Source organism: Diadema antillarum, unplaced genomic scaffold (genome assembly GCF_040938485.1).
Source record: "Diadema antillarum isolate AM-2024a unplaced genomic scaffold, OU_Dant_1.0 seq00001373_RagTag, whole genome shotgun sequence".
In the NCBI taxonomy this organism is placed as follows: domain Eukaryota; kingdom Metazoa; phylum Echinodermata; class Echinoidea; order Diadematoida; family Diadematidae; genus Diadema; species Diadema antillarum.
The window spans coordinates 531,835-550,393 of NW_027272134.1; the positions used below are offsets into that span (position 1 = coordinate 531,835).

The window sequence follows — 18,559 nt, forward strand, 5'->3', positions numbered from 1 at the left end:
GACTTTTATTGCACAGCATGATGCCTTGAAGGGCTGGTCATATTACTGTTCCTCCAGTTTATGTGTGCATGCAACCTTAGTGCTGCTTGTACACACTTCCACTGTCCTCTTTTTGCTTCATTGTCAGAAGAACTTTTCAGTTTGGGTGAGGTTTTTATGCCTCCGCCAACGAAGTGGCCGGAGGCATTATGTTTTCGGGTCGTCCGTACGTCCGTCCCGTTTTGTTTTTTGTTGATATCTCAAGAACCGTGAGGTGGTTTTGCATCAAACTTGGTATGAGGGTATATCCTGGGGTAATGATACTTTGTGTGGATTTTAGGGTCACGGGGTCAAAGGTCAAAGGTCACAGGTTATTTTGTGAAAAAAAGGTTAAAATTTCATGTTTTTCTCCATATCTCGCAAATGGTTCAAGGTATCTTCATGGAACTTAGTATATATGCATGTACCGATGGGCAGTGATTATCTAGGGAAGTTGGGGGTCATGGGTCAAAGGTCAGGGGTCAAAGGTCAAGGTCAACTCCTCAAAATATCACTACTTTCCTTATATTTATGCAATGCCTGAAGGATTTTTTTTTAACTTGATGTATGCATGTATAACCCAATATATATTCTGTGGGAAGTTTCTTGCCCAAAGGTCAAAGGTCAAAAGGTCTAAGGTCAAGTGAAAGTGCTAAATTGCACTTCTTCCTCCATATCTCAAAAGTAACTCAAGGTATTATCATGAAACTTACATATTTATGCATGTTCTACCTAACAGTGATTCTCTTTGGAACTGTGAGGTCAAAGGTCAAAGGCCAGGTTTAGATAATACTATTTTACCATTTGATACTGAAATTATACTTTTTCTCAATACCTTGAAAATTACTCAATGCATAAACTTATAAAAGGGTCAAAAGTCAAGTAAAAATCATCCGTTCCCCCAAATACCTGCACTCTGACGTTTTAATCATTCATCCAATTGAACCTAGTTCTAGGAAAGTGAACATTCAGCACATTTGTGGCAAACCTGTCATTTTAATATTTTGCCAATTGTGTGAAACTGTCATCACACATTGTCAAGACATTGTACTATAGACCTATTAGGAGAACCATGCATTATGGCGGAGGCATACACCAGTTGCCGTAGCGACATTTCTAGTTTTATGTTAAGTCTGTCTGTTTTAGCCATAACTGGGGGGCTTCAGTGTTCCTCAGAATAGTTTGATTTGTGCACTGGCAATGCACCTGAGTCATTGCATATCCCATACATTATATCATCTTTTCTTCTTATCATGGAAGCCCCCCCCCCCCCCCCCCCCAGTATGGCAGACATTAGTTACATTGTTTTAAAACTGAATAGGGCTATAAAGGTGGCAGTGATTCTAAGTATTCTAAGTGAATGACAGCTATAAAAACACTGCATGTCACTCATGGCTTGCTATAACAGCTGCAATGCTATGAAGAGCTGCTGGGACAAAAGATTCTGAATAAATACCACTGTAGCTTGATGAGTATATTGGTACTCAATCAGATTGATTAGCATGTAGTGGTTGTTGGTTTGGTTGTTTTGGTTTTAATGGCGTGCATCACTCAAGATTGAGTATTTACATTTTTAGCTCACCTGAGCTATTGCGATCGCTCTTCATCCGGCGTCCGTCGTGGGTAAACTTTTTACATTTTCATCTTCTTCTTGAGAACCCCATGACCGATTTTCACCAATCTTGGCAGGTAGCATCCCTAGGGGAAAAAGGATCTCAATTTGTTCAAATGGGCACCATGGTCCACCTGGGGGGCCCCAGGGGGCCCAAACACCCTAAAATTAAGGAATCTTTAAAAATCTTCTTCTCTAGAACCAGAAGTGATAGGGCTTAGTTGATACTATGAGTAAGTACATTGATGACTGTAGTTTCAAGTTTGTTCATGGGGGAATCAGGGGTGCCCCCCTTGGGACCCAGAGGAGGGGGTAAGGAGGGGTCCTAATGGGGCCTAAATTGTACATTTTCATCTTCACTTTGAGATCGCCATGTCTGATTTTCACCAAACTTGGCAGGTAGCATCCCTAGGGGGATAGGATCTCAATTTGTTCAAATGGGCACCATGGCCCACCTGGGGCCCCCAGGAGGCCCAAACCCCTTAAAATTAAGGAATCTTTAAAAATCTTCTCTAGAACCAGAAGTGATAGGGCTTAGATAATACTATGATGACTGTAGTTTCAAGTTTGTTCATGGGGTTGGCGGAATCAGGGGTGCCCCCCCCCCCCCCCCCCCCCCCCTTGGGACCCAGGAGAGGGGATGGGGAGAAGTCCTACAGTTGTAATGGGGCCTGAATTGTACATGTTCATCTTCTTCTTGAAAACCTCATGATGAATTTTGACCAAACGTGGCAGGTAGCATCCCTAGGGGGATAGAATCTCAATTCCTTCAAATGGGCACCATGTCCCACTTGGGGAGCCCCTCCCCCCCCCCCCCCCCCCTCCCACATTAAGGAATATTTAAAATCTTCTACTCTAGAACCAGAAATGATAAAGCAAAGTTAATACCATGAGTTTGTACATTGATGACTTTAGTTCCAAGTTTGTTCATTGCAGATCCAGGGCTGCCTGCCCCCCCCCCCCCCCCCCACCCTGGAGTTGAGGGGGAGGGGGGGATCCATATGCAGACCTAAATTTCCAATGTTCTGAGGTAAGAGTATGCAAGAATGCATGGAAGGTGAAACTGCGATACTCCAGTGAGCGCGTGACCCCCGGGTCTCTTGTTGTATAATGCGATATGCTAGTCCTGTATCAAGACCCTTTGTGAAAAAGCCAGAAAGAGAGAATCATACTCGAGTTTGAATCACTGTCCTACATGTAATGTGAAGTTGATACTGTGCCACTATATGTTTCAAAACATAGATTGTTGTAGTGCTTTGTTTTTTGTCATTGTTCATTTACCTCAGGCCAAGCAGCTTGCCCATCTCCTCCAGTCCGTCAAGCCCCGTAGAGGGCAGCAGACAGCGGACCAGCCCCCGACACTCACCAGCATCGGTGATCAGTCCCAGTCGGACGCACGCAGTGGTAAGAACCAGCCAAGCATTAAACACCCTTTTGACTATAGACGCTGTCCAATAGATACCAATAGACATGCTGATACTGTACCCTCCTCAAACATACTTACAGTTTTGAGACTTACATTATAACCGTAAGTTTGACGAGCAGTGCTAGAGTTGTACCCCATACCACCCTTGCTGGATTCCACCTGGAAATTATCTGTCCATTTACTCAAAACATTAGTGGAAATCAGTGGTAGTGTATTTCAATGTTTTCCTTGAATGAATTAGCTGAGTGTACAGCAAATGCAGCAGACTCTTTTGCTCCCCCCTTTATATTTTTAGTTAGTAAACCTTGATGCTATATTCAATACAGCTATTACATAATGGACCAAGCTTATTATGTATTATCAACAATGAAAGATACAGTGTATAGCTATATGTTTCATAGAGTGCTCTAAGTCACTAGCATGACACTATCAGTTCTAGTGCTGGTCTGCCATGGCTTCCCAAGCATATTGTACCCAATAATCTGCTTTGCATTCTAGTTCTAGCCAGCTTTTAATATGATGTGTTTTTTTTGTTGTTGTTTTTTGCACATGAATATATCCATTTTTTAAATGATTTGCACGAACTGAATTATTGGCAATGTGAACAGTACTTTCCTCAATCCAAGGATACAATTCCTTGAAATAAAATCACTCTAAAAATAAAGGAAACATATTTTTTGCTTGTTTAATATTTTTGATGGTTGAATCCAAAATATTTTTATAAAGTGCATAGCCCAATAGTTTGTGACTAGGAATCACTGGAGAATTTTGTTATCTTCCTCAAAATGACATAAGTTTGTCTCTCTCGCAGGGCTTCACAAGTTTTGTAAATTTAAAACAACAACGACAGCAACAAGAAGAAATCTCCCTTTCCTGTTTGGTTCACTCTAGACATAGTGCAGTCCAAAATTGGTTTCTTTATTCATCCACACAGCTCAAATTCTCTATCCCGGACAAATCATTCCATGGTTTCACTTTCCGAATTCAGAAAATGCTTCATCAGGGATTCCACGTGTCTATCTCTTTGTGCTTCCAGCTCGTGAAACATATACAAATATCTTGATCATCTGAGAAGTATGCAATAAAACTGCAAGCAGCAAACTCTCCATTTTAGGTTATAGTTTAGATGATAGCCAAATACTCACTCTTGATGGTCTGTATGGAATAGCCCTTAATTGCAAATATGAATACATGTAACCAGTGGCTCGGACAGCAGCTCCAAAGAATTACACATCCACCATGCTGACATGCAAATTTTTTGTCTACTTTTTAGAGTGGAAATGAGAGCTTGCAAAGATGGCTACTATCTGTGAAATCTTCATTTATAGGCAACTAGAATTCACCTGTTACTTCCTTGTCTACCATACAAGATTAGATTAGTCCTTTCATGGGAAAAACTTGATGGTCCTCTATGTGGAGGTATTTTTCCTCTGTTATTCATAATCATCACTGGGCTGTCCCTGCTCTTCTTTGTCCATTCATTTATTCATGCATCCAAACTTCTTGCATTCGGTCCATGCCCGTTTGCCACGGGAACTGCGCCCTCGTTGGGTCGGCGATCCATACACAGATCAGGCAGTCCCGTAGCGGCGGCAACAGCCCCCTCCACAGCCCGATTCAGGGCAGGCATCTCCTTAGCCCCTCCCACTCACCCTCCGTGGCTAGACGGAGAATTCTAGCCCAGGTATACTATACACCATTGCAGTGTCTCACCCCTCCCTGCCCAGCTCCTTTTATTGTGCACTCACGACTTGAATATATACCAGATGATTCCACTGCACCGCACAATGTAGCAGCTGCTCCACTCTGAAAGTGCATTGTACAAAGTGTATTGTATTCTCGCTCAGTCTTTTCATATTACCCAAATGCTTTGACGTCAGATCTCACTCTATTCTTGCTTCAATACACAGTGCCAGTATTTCTGTCTCGGTCTGTTTTGAATTTCTCCCAAGTTCAACAGCTATTTATTTATTTATTTATTTATTTATTGCCTTTTATAACCTGGACATGAATTTTCTTCTTCAATTTTGGTGTGAAGAGTGTTCATTTGTTTTTCTATCTCTTTAGAGAAGGGATATATTTTTATTTTTCTCAGCATCCATTATTTCACCTTTTTTTTATGATGAACATACTGCAAAAGCTTTATCTGCTCAAAGCATCAGGGATTTAAGTTAGGGCTGTTGTGGCTTGGTAGTAGGAATTTCACAAATTATTTCCCTTTCAACTAGATCTGGCTCCTTACTATTGCCTTTTTACATCTGTGATGTATTATGTGTTATTCTTGGAGATTTTTACCTCATGAAAAGGTTTTATTACTCATCTCTTGACACAATGTAGAAAAAAAAACAATACAGTTAGTCGATAGGGTAATGTCTTGAGTCCATCTTTGCTTCAAAATGTGCAGAAAGCACCCGTAAACCACATGCATGACATGTTGTGGGCTGAAAGATGTTAGACATTTTATTGGTGGAATCTGCTTTCGTGTGATCTTATTTCTCCAAAATTATGCTTAACTAGGCATGGATGTCTTTCCAATATCAAACTTCTGTGGAAAGCCTTATAAAGCCATTTATGAACTCGTAACCATGACAACACATTTTGTCGGCAAGCCTACGTCACCGTCCTGTATATCTGGCTAATCTTGCCTCTTGTAGCACTTGAGTATCTGGTGAATATCTTGTGAATACCACCTATCGAACTTGTTGTTGTTGCTTATCTCCTCATCAAGTGATTGGTGTGCACTTAAGTATGTCGCAGTTATTCTCATCTTACTTCTCTATGTCTTCTTGCTGTGTGTTTTCTGTGCATCCCACTCCACACATGGTGCAGATCAAATTATCCATTCCCATATGCAGTACACCCTGTGAAGGTCATACAGTGTATGAAGTCTGTGGGCATAATTGTATTTTCAGTTTCTCATTGGAAAAGAGACCAGAGAAGAAAAAAGGCAAATGGAAATAAACAAAAGCTTCAGTGCTTCTAATATGAGGCAAAAAAGAAATGGACACGATGGATATGTGCAAAGCTCCTAATTTAATCTTTATTTCAGGGATTAAAGATTCAAATTAGACTATAATTCAGTATTAGAGAATATAGCAAGGAACCTGATTCCTCATCAAAGTCAAAACAATGAAATTTCTAGAGTTTTACATTTTGAAATACATGTCGTTGAAATCATGAATGTTGTATTCACACAGAGAGTAGGAGAGAAAAATTGTTATGCATGTCAGTGGTAAAAAGCAAAACAAACTCCGCAGTTCATATGTACACAGATGTTTATGTGTTGGTCGTCATACAAAACACGACATGGCCATGTTTGAGACTTTGCATGCATTTGATGCATTTTCACCCTTTAAATACAAACAAATATAAAAGCAATTTCAAACCAAGCAGTGCAGGAACATCAGGGGATTGTATCTCAATGTTGATATGGTTTCTTTCTTTGGCTTTCCTCTCATGGAATGGCTTCTCACTTTTCTCTTTCCTGGACATTCCTGTACGTCTTCCTGGTGGTGGCAGTATAATTTGCATCGGCATATCAGTGCATATTTGTGTTGTTGTGTCTTAATGTTTATATATCCTGTTGTAACTCTTGACAAATCTAATATCCTTCAATGTCGTGTATCTTGATATTTATCCCCAGACTCCAGGTAGTCCCAAGATGAGAGAGAGAGAGAGAGAGGGGGGGGGGGGGGGGGGGAGACAGACAGAAAAAAGATAGATATGTATAAATAGAGAAAAGAGAGAGAGAGAGTTCTGTATGGTGATTTACAGTTTGCTTGACACTAAGAAATCATCTTCAAGATACAATGAATAGTTGACAGATGAAATGTATAACAGTAAGGGTGCAAGTCTTCAGTGATTGATAGCAAAGAAACCGACACACAACATGAATAAAAAACAAACAAACAAACCTGAATCCGAGGTCAGTCAACCCCCTTGTGTCAAAGTTTCTCTGCATCCATGTCTGTATGGTCTGGCATTCATACTCACCTCCCCGTATCGATATGAAGCTGCCAAAAGTCTTTTTGGCCACAAATGACTTTCTTCTGCTTGTCAAAGGTTAATGAGAATAATATCTCACTGTTTTCTGCCAGAATGATATATTGGATTTTCTTGTCATCGTCTCTGTAAATTCCATCCCTTTCAGAGTTGAGTCATATCCAAGAGTCTCCTTGACAATGGATATTACCATCACCCCCCCTCAAAAAAAAAAAGAGTAGAACAAAGCAACTAGAAAAGAACAAAATGAGAACTTACACAGCCATGTTTCCGATATTGATTGATATGAACTGTAGACTGTATTTTCCCTGTCCTCGGTGAAGACTTGAGTTGTGTTCTAAGTCTTGTCCCTGTGTTGTCTGTTTTCAGGGTGTATCCCTTGACCCCAAGCCTTCGAGCCCAGTGCAGGCCGTGGGTCTGTCTCCACCAGGTGGTCAGTACAGTGAGTATACGGTCAACCAATTCACTCAGACACACAGTGATTTAATGATGTCATTGTCGCCAAGTAAGCGCCGGCATGTTGTATTGTAAATCAGCTCATAGGGCGTCCATGCTGCGAATGATACATTGCACAGCAATACTTACTTGTATTCAGCAGAAATAGAACTACAGTAAAAGCTTTCACTCTAATATCAACGCTGCACACTGGCACTGGTCCGACGGTCCCAGACCGGTAAAAATCACTGTCGGACCAGCGACTTTTCAGGGATTGCTAGATTTACTGGTCCGATATGATAGGTAAAAAAAAAAAAATACATTGTCGAGCCAGTTGAAAAAAAGTACAGGGCCAGTAAATTTCAGGGTTGTGGACCAGTAGGGAAAATAGGTTAGTGTGCAGCCCTGCTCTAATCACCATGGATCTTTGCAAAGAATTATTCTGCAGAGGATGGTTTTAAATTAAAATTAATCACTCAAGCCTTTAACCCTAACCAGGCCGGGCTTTTTTTGGTGTTCTGTGGCCGGGGAGGGGTTGATTCAACCCCCCCCCCCCCGAGATCTCGGCCGTCAATCACGCAATCGCTATGAAATTTGGCACGTGCATTACCTGTGGCGTAATCTACCAAGCTATACAAAAAAAAAATGGAAATTTTCATTATGATTATTAATTATGCTAATATATGCATAAAATCATACATTTTGCTCTAAATCAGAAATTAAAGCTCCTAGAGTCCTAATTTTTGGTGAAAACATTCTTTGTAGCATTCCTAACAATGTCCTTGAAAAAAAAAAACTTGGTATCAAAATCAATTTCTTATGTATTTTATTGTTTTATGAATTTCTTATGTATTTCTGTGTTTTTTCGACCTTTTGTTTTATCATTTTTTTTCCGCAAAATTTATGACAGAACCTATTTCAAGCATAATTATGCTAAAATTAATTAGTTTCAGCCTATGAAAGTGAAAATAATCATATCTTTATGAATAAGAAGGGAAAACTCCATTTGCATAGACTTTATACACAAAATCACGTTTTTGAGCCATTTTTGGTCTGACAGGCATGTAAAAAACGTTATGCAGCGTTGTAACGGTATGCACAATTTTCGCGAAAATGGTGTCAAAAGATGCGCAAGACTTGAAAGTAAAAAGTCAGCAAACGGCGCGGTCAAAAAATTTCGCGCGGCGGAGTAGTCGCGAAAAATGTTGAGGGGGGGTTGATTGAACCCCCCGCCCGGCCTTTTTAGGGTTAAATCATGTAATCTGAGATTGTAAATTTGTGGCTCCATTGAATCCAAATGTACAAGTATTTTCTGTAAGTATAACGTGTGAACACTGCATCATAACTGCAATGCAAATGTACTTTGTGTATGCAGATATATATACAGATATTGCAAATATGTGAATTCTTAATGGAGACCCTAAGTGACAGAGCAACAAATGAGTGGTGATTAGTGATTTCCCACCTTGAGTTATGATATACCCTACATTTCCATCATGGGAGGTAATATTTTGGCAAATATCAGTCAACTAGCAAAATTCATGAAAATGAAAATACTGTGAAATATAAAGCCTGTACAGTATTGTATGCCAATAAAATGTGGAGCAATATGTGAGTTCTGTGTGGATGTAGCACTTCTCAGCAATGCTTGGCTCACATGCACCCAATCACATGCTCTGAATGCCCTCAATAGTCAAGACACAAGCAAGAGAGCATTTCAGACTTAAATTCAGAATTCTTGCCCAATGTGCAATGAATGCAGTCTCAAAATCCTGATGATGTTCTGTGGCTATTTCTCAGAATATGTTCCCTCTTCATTCCACCGATTCCTCGCCTTCATTCTCTCCTATCAGATCCGGGCGTGGTCCACAAGTTCTACAAGTACCAGACCTCACCCACGTCCCCGTCTCCCTCTCCGCCCTTGGTGACCAAAGTGGCCGCAGACCCCTCCGTATCCCCCCAGGGGGTGGGGATACACCGGGGCCCTTCCCCGCTGTCCCAGGGCTCTAGCGTCTCACCAACAAACATTCCATCACCAGCCAGGAGGAGATGTGAGTTTGAATTCTCAGGGGCCAATGAGGTGGCAGTAATTATAGTTACCATAGTAATGAGTAAAATATGCCAAGCTGATTGGTTGTCATCCAGCTACTACCATGGGAACTGCTGTTATTATGTATTGCAATTGTGGCAAACTGCTTCTCATAAGTGATTGGTTGTTTAGATTTTTTCCACATTTATTATATAAACATTCTTTCCAGACAATTTTCAATCCAGATTTTTAATCAATCTCTTGATTTGCATGTATGTAAGTTTTAAATCATTTTTCGCATTAACAAATCCGATATACTACTAGGCTATGTGAAGTACTTAAAAGGAGCCCTGTACTATCAACATGAATTGCCCATCAGTACACCTCACTGGCTTTTCTCGACAACAACAAGTTTGCATTCAATCTAGAAAACCCAGCCAACTCATTTTCCTCCAGTTTCGCACTGAATGCCGCATTGATGCTGTTCTTAAGAAGATGTCCCCAGCTTCAAGCCTCACTCTAAAGAATGCTAGACAGCCTTGCTCAAATGTTGAGACCCTCATTCACTTACAGTCATTATTATCTAACAGTAAAGTTGAGTTATGTTGTCAGCTCTAACATGAATGTTAAACAGCTCCTGTCAGATCGCATACTGTAAAACGAATGTTAGCGTGCATTTAAATTTCGCGAATTTCGCGAGTGGCAGCATTCGCGAAATTAAAATGCACGCGAAAGTTCATGCCTACACAATATGCATTGGGTGCCAGTGGCAAGTCGCGAAAATTTCATGCTGCAAGAAAGGCCGTCGGCTCCAATTCGCGAAATTTTCATGCCGCGAATATATCGTGTTTTACGGTAGTCTCATTTCAACAAAGAGTTGATTAGACACCAGTACGCTGATACACCATAAAGTGGCCTGTACTTTATTGAAAGAAGAAGAAGAGATGAACCATCACATAATTAAGAGTAGATAGTGAATGGAAGGAAGTGAGTATCATGCAGATGAGGGGTGTAATACTTTTATGCCATGTACTTATAGAGATAACTGTAAAAGCAGAAGCTTTTCACTCGACCAGGTAAGATCAAGTTTGCATGTTTCTAATTTTGCAGATGGTCATGACTATTTAAACAGCTCACATCTGCCACAGTGGTTATGACCTTTATCAGCACACACTGTGGTAAAAAGTAACTGGTCCACATTACGTTGACAAATTCACTCACGCAACAGGACTAGCAAAAAAGGAAGAAAAGTACAAGTAACTACTAAGTTATACCCTTCAATGTGCTTAGCTATTTAGCAAAGATATACATGTAGAATGATTTCAAGCAAAAACTATGCATGCTTTTACTCTTTTGCTATATAGTTTCATGTTGCATGAAATGGGAAATATTTCCACTTTTACAGTACCCGGTAATTGCACTTACTAATCTGTAATTGTATTCAATTCCTTAAAGTGTTTGAGGATGGCAAAACACCATGTGACTACAAATGAACCTTCACCACTTCAGAAATATGAACATCTGCCCATCATATGCATAATGTGTTTGGATGTTATGATGTATCACCTCCCTCCGTTGACTGTTTTCCCCATCCTAGTGTCTTCCCCGGCCAGGGGCTCCCCACTCCTCTTCACCAGCCCCTCCCTCCTGCCCCCCATAGCCGGGTCACCCACCAAGAAGAGCTCTCGGCAGGAACTCACTTTCATCACAGACCCCAGTGGGATCAGCCCATCCGAGGTACGTGGCTTCCTGGGATGTGCTATTTTGGAGGAAAACAAAAGGGTGTCTTCTTGGGATGGCTATTTTGGAGGAAAAACAAAAAAGAGGAAATGTTGGGCATTCCTTTTTGATTTAGAGTGAATAAATAATTGAATGAATAATTAGATTCCTTTTGATTTAGAGTAATTAAATCCAAGTTGGATTTGACCTTTTGGTACCATGATCAATGTTTGCATAATGTCAACATGGTTTAGGATGCAATTTTTAATGTATACAACAGCTCATGATTGACATTGTCCATGCTTCAAGGAAATGTAGGAAGGATTATTCCAAGAGAGCAGGAAGATTTGCTTGACCTGTTGGTAAGTTGTGTGGAAAGAGGACATTAAAATCCATTTCAGATGTGGTGGAAAGAAGAAAGATGATGATGAAGACGATTTCAGATTTGCCACTGTAAACTGTGTCAGGTAGAACTCTGTCAGCAGAATACAGAACTCCCATGTCAGTGCAGTGCCATATATAAAGAGAGTCTGGCCGACTCGGTTTTCAGCTTATGAGTTTTGAAGCCTGTGATTGGTCAAAAGTGGTCCCGTGATCTTTGCAGAGCCATGTCGTTACCAAAGTGCGCTCATACGCAGTGCCCATTGTTCACTACCCCATTTGGTAGGGTTTCATTATTACGTATGGGCGTACACGCTAACCCTTTACCGCGAAATATGCTGGGCAATGACATGGCATCCAATTTACGAGTTGGCCAGACTCTCTTTATATACGGTACTGTGTGTCAGTGTTGAAAATGTCACCCTCGTGTGGCTATTTACACACAATTGTGGACCAAGTAAAATTTGAGCTTAACTTCCTGGAACGTCTGCATGTCTTCCCTATGAAGTCAGAACTATTGACTATTTACCAAACCAGTAACTTATTTAGAGTAAAAAAAAAGAAAGAAAAGAAAAATCACACATCATCAGTCAGCAATTTTTAAAACTTTGGCTCATTTTCTGCTCATCCTTTTCTCTTGTTTTTCTTATTGTCTGTGTTTTCTTGTGACCATCCACAGCCCCTGAACATGCCCTTTGCCAGGTCTCGGCGGGCGCGGACCTACTCCTGCTGTCTGGACGAGGACTTCACGGAGCTACACAGCAAGGACGCCCTCATACCAAGGAGCGCCAGCTACGGCCGGCTCTCAGAGCCCTTCTCCCTCAAGGCAGCCTTTGACAGCCTGGCCATGAACCCAGGGGGCAGCATTGAAGGTATCCAAGGTGTGTAAACCTTTAACCTTTGACCCTTGCCATCATGACCAGCATTTGCAAACTGTGTCCAATACTTTTGATATATCAATTGTGGATTTATATTTTCAAGGACAAAAGAGACATCATTGTCTAATAACTGTAAGACCTAATTGCCTCCCATCTTTTTAAAAACCCCTTGAATCTATTGTTGTTTTTGTGCCTTTACAAGTGAAATACTGTATTGTACATCATGTTTTCTGTTTACTATGACTATTGAGTTAAGGAATTTGATGGTATGTGAGGGGATTGGTGCTCTGTGGTTGAGATGAAGAGATTAAGAGATGTGTGAAGGGGACTAATCCACTGTGGACACTCAAGCTTTTTACCCTTGCAAAATATAGCCATTACATTCATGCTGTACCCCTTCTTTAAAATCATTTTTGGGATTAAGCTTGTGGATACAGTCTCGGGAAGTATGACTTCCGAGTACTTGCTTTGCGTATTGGTGTTCACCAACTGATCTAGACAAATAAATAGCTGAGGTACTATAAAACCAGAAGCACTCGCAGCATGAAACTTTTGTGAGTTGGAGCAGACGGCCTTTTTCGAGGCATGGAACTTTCACGAGTCACCACTACCCTTCAGTGCACCCTGTAGACAAACATTTTTGCAAATCTTGGCTCCTCACAAAATTTTCAAAAGCTTCATACTCATGAAAATTTGTGGTTTTACAGTTATAATCAGAGAGATGATATGTTAACCTCAACACAAACAAATTCTTCTGTGTTTTTCGTTGATGCAAAAAAATCCCAGCTATTGCTATTGTATTTTTGCATATTAAATGTCACTCTCAGCTGCCAGCCCTCCCGTCTACCAGACTGGTTTCTACATCGGCAGCCAGTCCCGGCGCAGCTCCATCCTGACGGAGGGTTCGCCGTCAAGTCAAGGGTCGCTGACCTTTGCGACCTCACCCCCAAACATGGAGGGTCCAATCTCCTTCATCGCCCCGGAGCTACCTGAGGAGACGCTGCTGGCAGTGAGTAGCAGTATCGCATACATGTTGATTTTAATGTGACTCCCAGATTTAGTTAGAGAGAGATATCCAGCCTGTAATAGTAGAATTAGTTTTGATAGTGATATTGATAGAAGTCACTGAAATGAGAGATTTGGAAGTAGTAGTAGTAGTAGTAGCAGCAGTGGAAGTACTGATAACAATGGTAGTAATAGAAGTATTAAAACTAATGATATCAGTAGGATTAAAGCAGCAGCATTCAATAGTAGTGGTAATGTTATTAGTGGTATTAGTAGTAGCAATGATCACCTCCTGTAATAGTAATGATAGCAGTACAATTAGTAGTACTATTAGTAGTGGCAGTAGAAGTATAGCCTACTGTAGTGGTAGTAGTTGTAGTAGTAGCAGTAGTCGCTGTTGTTAGCACAGTAATAATATTAGTATTAAAAGGATGCCATTCTCATTGCCGTTGTCAGTGTGATACCAGGTACGATAGTTGTGGCATCATGAGTTGTTTCTACTCGTCACTTTCTCCTGTGGCACACTTGTGACACATCAGTGGTTATATGCCTTTTTTTTTTCTTGTAGCATACAGCATTCCATAATCAGTGAAATGTTTCTAAACCCACTGACAGTCTAATTTGGAAAAAAATCATATCATAGCAGCTTGTTAGACTGGTATACTGAAAAATTAGTTTATTTTTGCGTACAGATATTTTCACAAATGAGGAGGTCACAAACATTTTCGTGAGATGTACTGTTTTCACGATTTTGACTAAGAGGCTATCGTAAATTTACGCATGCCTGTCCGTAAACTAAAAGCGATCGAAATTAGGTGGCAATGTTTTTGCCTGTTGTTAAATTTGCGGCCCAACCATGATTTGTGCTATTTGTGACAATTAAAACCTTGTGAAAATAACAGCTTTTCCAGTAGTCATTCTTTAACTGTGTTTGTTCAGTTCTCATTTCTTTCTTTGTCTTCTCCCTTATACTCCCTCACACACACTCACATGTTCAATCTTTCCAGCCGGAGCACACACAGACAGTCGACAGGCTGAACGTCATCCTAGGCATTGTCGAGGCGACAGTGGAGGTTGCCGAGTCACGGAGCATCCCCCTAGCCGAGTCTGTGTACAACAGGGGTCCTTCGGTCTTCAGCAACTCCCAAGTGTGCTTCGTCAGTGAGAACTACAGGTAGCTGATCTCACTGGGGTTTGAGAGTTTGGTTGAGAGAAATGAATTTTTTTTGGTAGAGTTTGGTCTTCCTAAATGCAATGAAGAAAAGTAATATGGGTAAAGAAGAGTTGAAAATATTTTTTATGGCATATTGCTCTGTTAATGATGTCTTGGAAATCTTTGTGCAGAATGAGGAAAGCAAAATGCTCTCTTTAAGCATGGCAAGCTTGGATACACATGTAGAGATTATTCCTAAGCCTGTTGGTTTTCAGTGCAGTTGGGACACGTGCTGCATCTCAGGGCTGGTTGAGCGTTTTCAAAAGTGGAGGGGGGGGGGCCACTTTCGGGTCTCTTCAGCTGACAAGCAAAAAAAAAAAAAGGTCTTCAGCGCAAAAACATAACCTTACCTCTCTCACACTTCAAGGTCTCTATCTATTTCTTTCTAGTGCCACTTACGCATTTCCGGGGAAAAAAAATGGGGGGCCCAAAGTGGTGACACCTTATGTATTCCTTTGTATGGTGCAAAAAAAGTGGGGGTCCTTGCCCCCCTGGCCCTCCGTTTCCGCTGGCCATGCATCTATTCTCCAATTTCATATTTTTCTTTCAGTCATGAACTCATGTTTTTAAGAGAAATGAATAATATAAGAGGCATTGTAATGAGACATTCAAGATGAAGAAGAGAATTCTCTCCTTGACGTGAGTCACATTTCAACTTAATCACCTCTTCCCTCTTGAAATCCTCACAATTACTGCAGATTAGCAGAGCAGTTGGTACTCTACACCAGGTCCCTGGAGCTGTTAAACGGCGCCCTCACCATGGCGAAAGAGGAGATCAGCGCAGGGAGGTTAAAACCTTCCAATGCCGTCAGATCAGGTGAGTCTGCTCCGTGCCTTGCTGGAGATTCAGAGAGGTCTTGTCACAAGCGTTTACCAATCAATGTAGCAATTTGTGCATTTCTGTTCAGTTGTGCCTTCAATAATGTTATAAACTACAATTGTTACATAGCGTACTGGTACAGACATACTGTATGATTATGAATGTGACATGAAAAAATGCAGTGTCATTGTTGGATCCCATAAAAAGCCATGATACAGATCACCACAGGTCCCTTTTTTCATTATCTATCTTAAATTTCCCAGCCATTATGAATTTAGAGAAAGGATTCCTCATTCTAAAACCCTTGTTAATCTATGATATGGATGCCAGATTCCTCATTTGTAGGAAGAAAATGCAATGGATTTCAATTTACAGATATGGAAAACTGAACATTTGCACTATCCATTGTGGAGTAATAGCATTTTTTTAATTGACAAGAAGTGAATATCACCTTCCATGGCAATCTTTTCCTCCTGAATAGAAAAAGTCATGACCTTTGACTCCTGATTATCTCGTCCTTTCTGCAGTTCTCCAAGATCTGAAGGCCATCTACCACCGCTGTCTCTCGCGATGCAGCCAGTTGTGTGAAGGCACGCCTGTCTCCTCCCTCGACATCGACCTCGACTCCGCCCTCATCACCGCTGACAAGCTCATGTACAGCTACGCCATCGAGCAGTGCCAGTCGGCCGGCATGGATGAGATGTTTGGCAACTCACAAGAGGTATGATGAACCCAGGCTGAACCATCATCTCTCTGCTGGGACAAGTCAGTGATCTTTTAAAGGAATGATATCGTTTTGGTTGGGATGGAGATTCAGGTTTTAACTTTTTGCGAGATAATTAAGAAGCACTCATACGAAATATTAAGGAGCATACAATTTTAAGAGGAAGTTTATTTGATGAAAATCAGTCTTGAAATTGCTGAGATATGTGTCAGAAACTTTTAATTCCTCCTAGAATTGTATATTTTCCAATATTTCATATAAGTGGTTTGTAATTATTTCACAAAAAGTTAAACCTGAATATCCTGAACCTGAAGAAGATAACAGAAGTTAAACACCTGGCTGATTCCATTATTGGCAACAGTCAGAGAAGCAGGGAGAAGTGCCTGTCACATGGATGCCCATGTGTTTTGCTCGAAAAAGAAAAGAAAAGAAAGAAATTAGATCAGTTGGGATATAGCTTGACTGTAGAAAGTATAAATCAAGACTACAGTAGAGTAGATGTCATGTGTCTTTATTTGTGTGCATTTCTCTTAGAATTTATGTGAAGTGTAATAAGTACTTGATTCAAAGGTAATGTAATACCTAGGTGAAATAGATTGTCGTGGCTGATAGATCAGCCAAATTCACTTTGAAATTAATAACATTTGGAATGGTTTTAAGCGCTGCTACTACATCAAACCATGTGGTACTGGTGATTGATAGAAAAATTATGAATATTTCCTACTATCAGTGAGCTTTTTCAACTCTTGCTGAATAGAAAAAAAATACTTTGGCTCTGCATGTAGAGTTCAAATGTTTGCTCGTATAACAAGCAGCTGGAGTAATTTCTATTACGCCACATTTTTCAGGCATGAAACACAAGCCGTTGCAAAAAGTAAAGAAGCATACTGTTATAAAAGATGGGGGGAAAAAAAGAGAAAGGAACTGAAAAGGTACTAGTCCTTGTTTTGGTAGCACTCGAGGCATTGAGTGGTAGGTAGTAATGAAAGGTATGTTTGTCCATTTGTCTGTTGACAGTGCGTGAGTCGCTACCGTACAGCTCAGATGTTGCTACATGGTCTGTGCCTACAGGCTGGGAGTGAGCATGACAGGAACCTACTCCTGAAATGTGAGTACCATTACCTTCTCATGGTGTCTGCTGTTCTCATTTCTTCCTGGTGAGTGACTGCTATCAACCAGCTGATTATTATGTCGCTTCCGAAGGAGTTTGAAAGGTTTTGAAGAAAAGGAGGTTCCAAAGAAAAGAAAGTTTTGAAGAAGGCGTTGCACATTGCAGGAATATGTCTTCTTGATTTACCTTAAATTGGCTTGTGTTGTTGTAGAAGGTAAAGGAATAAATACAACATATAGATAGGTGAATAAATAAATAACTGGCTAGATAGATAGGCACATGTAGATGGATGGATGGATGGATGGATGGATGGATGGATGGAGAGATAAAAATAAGATAAACCTGGTGTTGGCTGGGCTGTTATTCCCGTCTCGATGCCCTTGACACAAAGGTTGTGTCAAGGGTGTTGTTTTTATCATCATTGTCAGTGTTGTTATCATTACTAGACATTTATGTTCTATGTTGCATTGTTTCATCACATAATGGCACTCAAAACATTGGTAGCATCAGCAAGAAAACCTGCTTTGTATGTCTTTGCCTCTTATTGGGTCAGGCTTTTAAACATAATTTGGTAATATTTCATCTTTTTATCTCCTTATCTCAGATAAGAATGCCCTTGACCAAAGACTGCTCTTCCTGGAGCGACAGCAAGTAGGAGCAGGTCCCGTGAGTGGACGGGTGCAATAGGACGTCTCGAAGAAACAGCGCCACCTCTTGTCAAGGTGTGCAGTGAACTGTGGACGTGAATGCTCCACTCATTACAGTGAGTGCAATCCTCTGCCCCCATGGCCTGTTCATACCAGGATCTGGGCAGGATTCAGGGGATATGATGACTACCGGTAGTTAATTCACCCGCTGATGCCATTATTCAAGGAGAGGTGCAGAGCAGATAGGGACCGAAGAGGTCTAAATGTGAAGTGGGTTTGTCAGGCGAACGGGAGAGGACGTGTGCTTGGAGATCTGGTAGAGTGGCATCGAAGAGCACTGAAGTATGGATGGGGGAGCACACACCACTCCCAAGATGGTGCCAGGATTATTGGATGGAAGAGGAGATGGCAACCAGAAAGGCTTCCACCTGGAACTCCATCCTCACCTCAGACTACCATGGAGGAAAAATGGTCTTGTTCATGTTCCATTTGCCCGCATCTCAGTATTTTGTAGGCAGTTGAAAAATTGATGGAGGATT

The 18,559-nt window shown here is 40.9% G+C and overlaps 2 protein-coding genes across 2 annotated transcripts in view; both read left to right on the forward strand.

The window, feature by feature from the left end:
- LOC139708805 (serine/threonine-protein kinase unc-51-like) overlaps positions 1-18,457 on the forward strand; it is a 71,154-nt gene extending 52,697 nt beyond the window's left edge. The window contains exons 15-26 of the mRNA XM_071620756.1: positions 2,917-3,049; positions 4,636-4,740; positions 7,428-7,500; positions 9,347-9,544; positions 11,120-11,259; positions 12,302-12,503; positions 13,328-13,509; positions 14,513-14,679; positions 15,417-15,535; positions 16,066-16,259; positions 17,280-17,370; positions 17,978-18,457. Of these exons, the coding sequence (XP_071476857.1) occupies positions 2,917-3,049; positions 4,636-4,740; positions 7,428-7,500; positions 9,347-9,544; positions 11,120-11,259; positions 12,302-12,503; positions 13,328-13,509; positions 14,513-14,679; positions 15,417-15,535; positions 16,066-16,259; positions 17,280-17,370; positions 17,978-18,060 (1,687 nt within the window). The 3' untranslated portion in view covers positions 18,061-18,457. The remainder of the gene's footprint in view (positions 1-2,916; positions 3,050-4,635; positions 4,741-7,427; positions 7,501-9,346; positions 9,545-11,119; positions 11,260-12,301; positions 12,504-13,327; positions 13,510-14,512; positions 14,680-15,416; positions 15,536-16,065; positions 16,260-17,279; positions 17,371-17,977) is intronic.
- The window catches only part of LOC139708791 (inositol oxygenase-like), a 28,607-nt gene continuing 28,412 nt past the window's right edge, over positions 18,365-18,559 (forward strand). The window contains exon 1 of the mRNA XM_071620740.1: positions 18,365-18,523. Coding sequence (XP_071476841.1) covers positions 18,365-18,523 — 159 coding nt within the window. The remainder of the gene's footprint in view (positions 18,524-18,559) is intronic.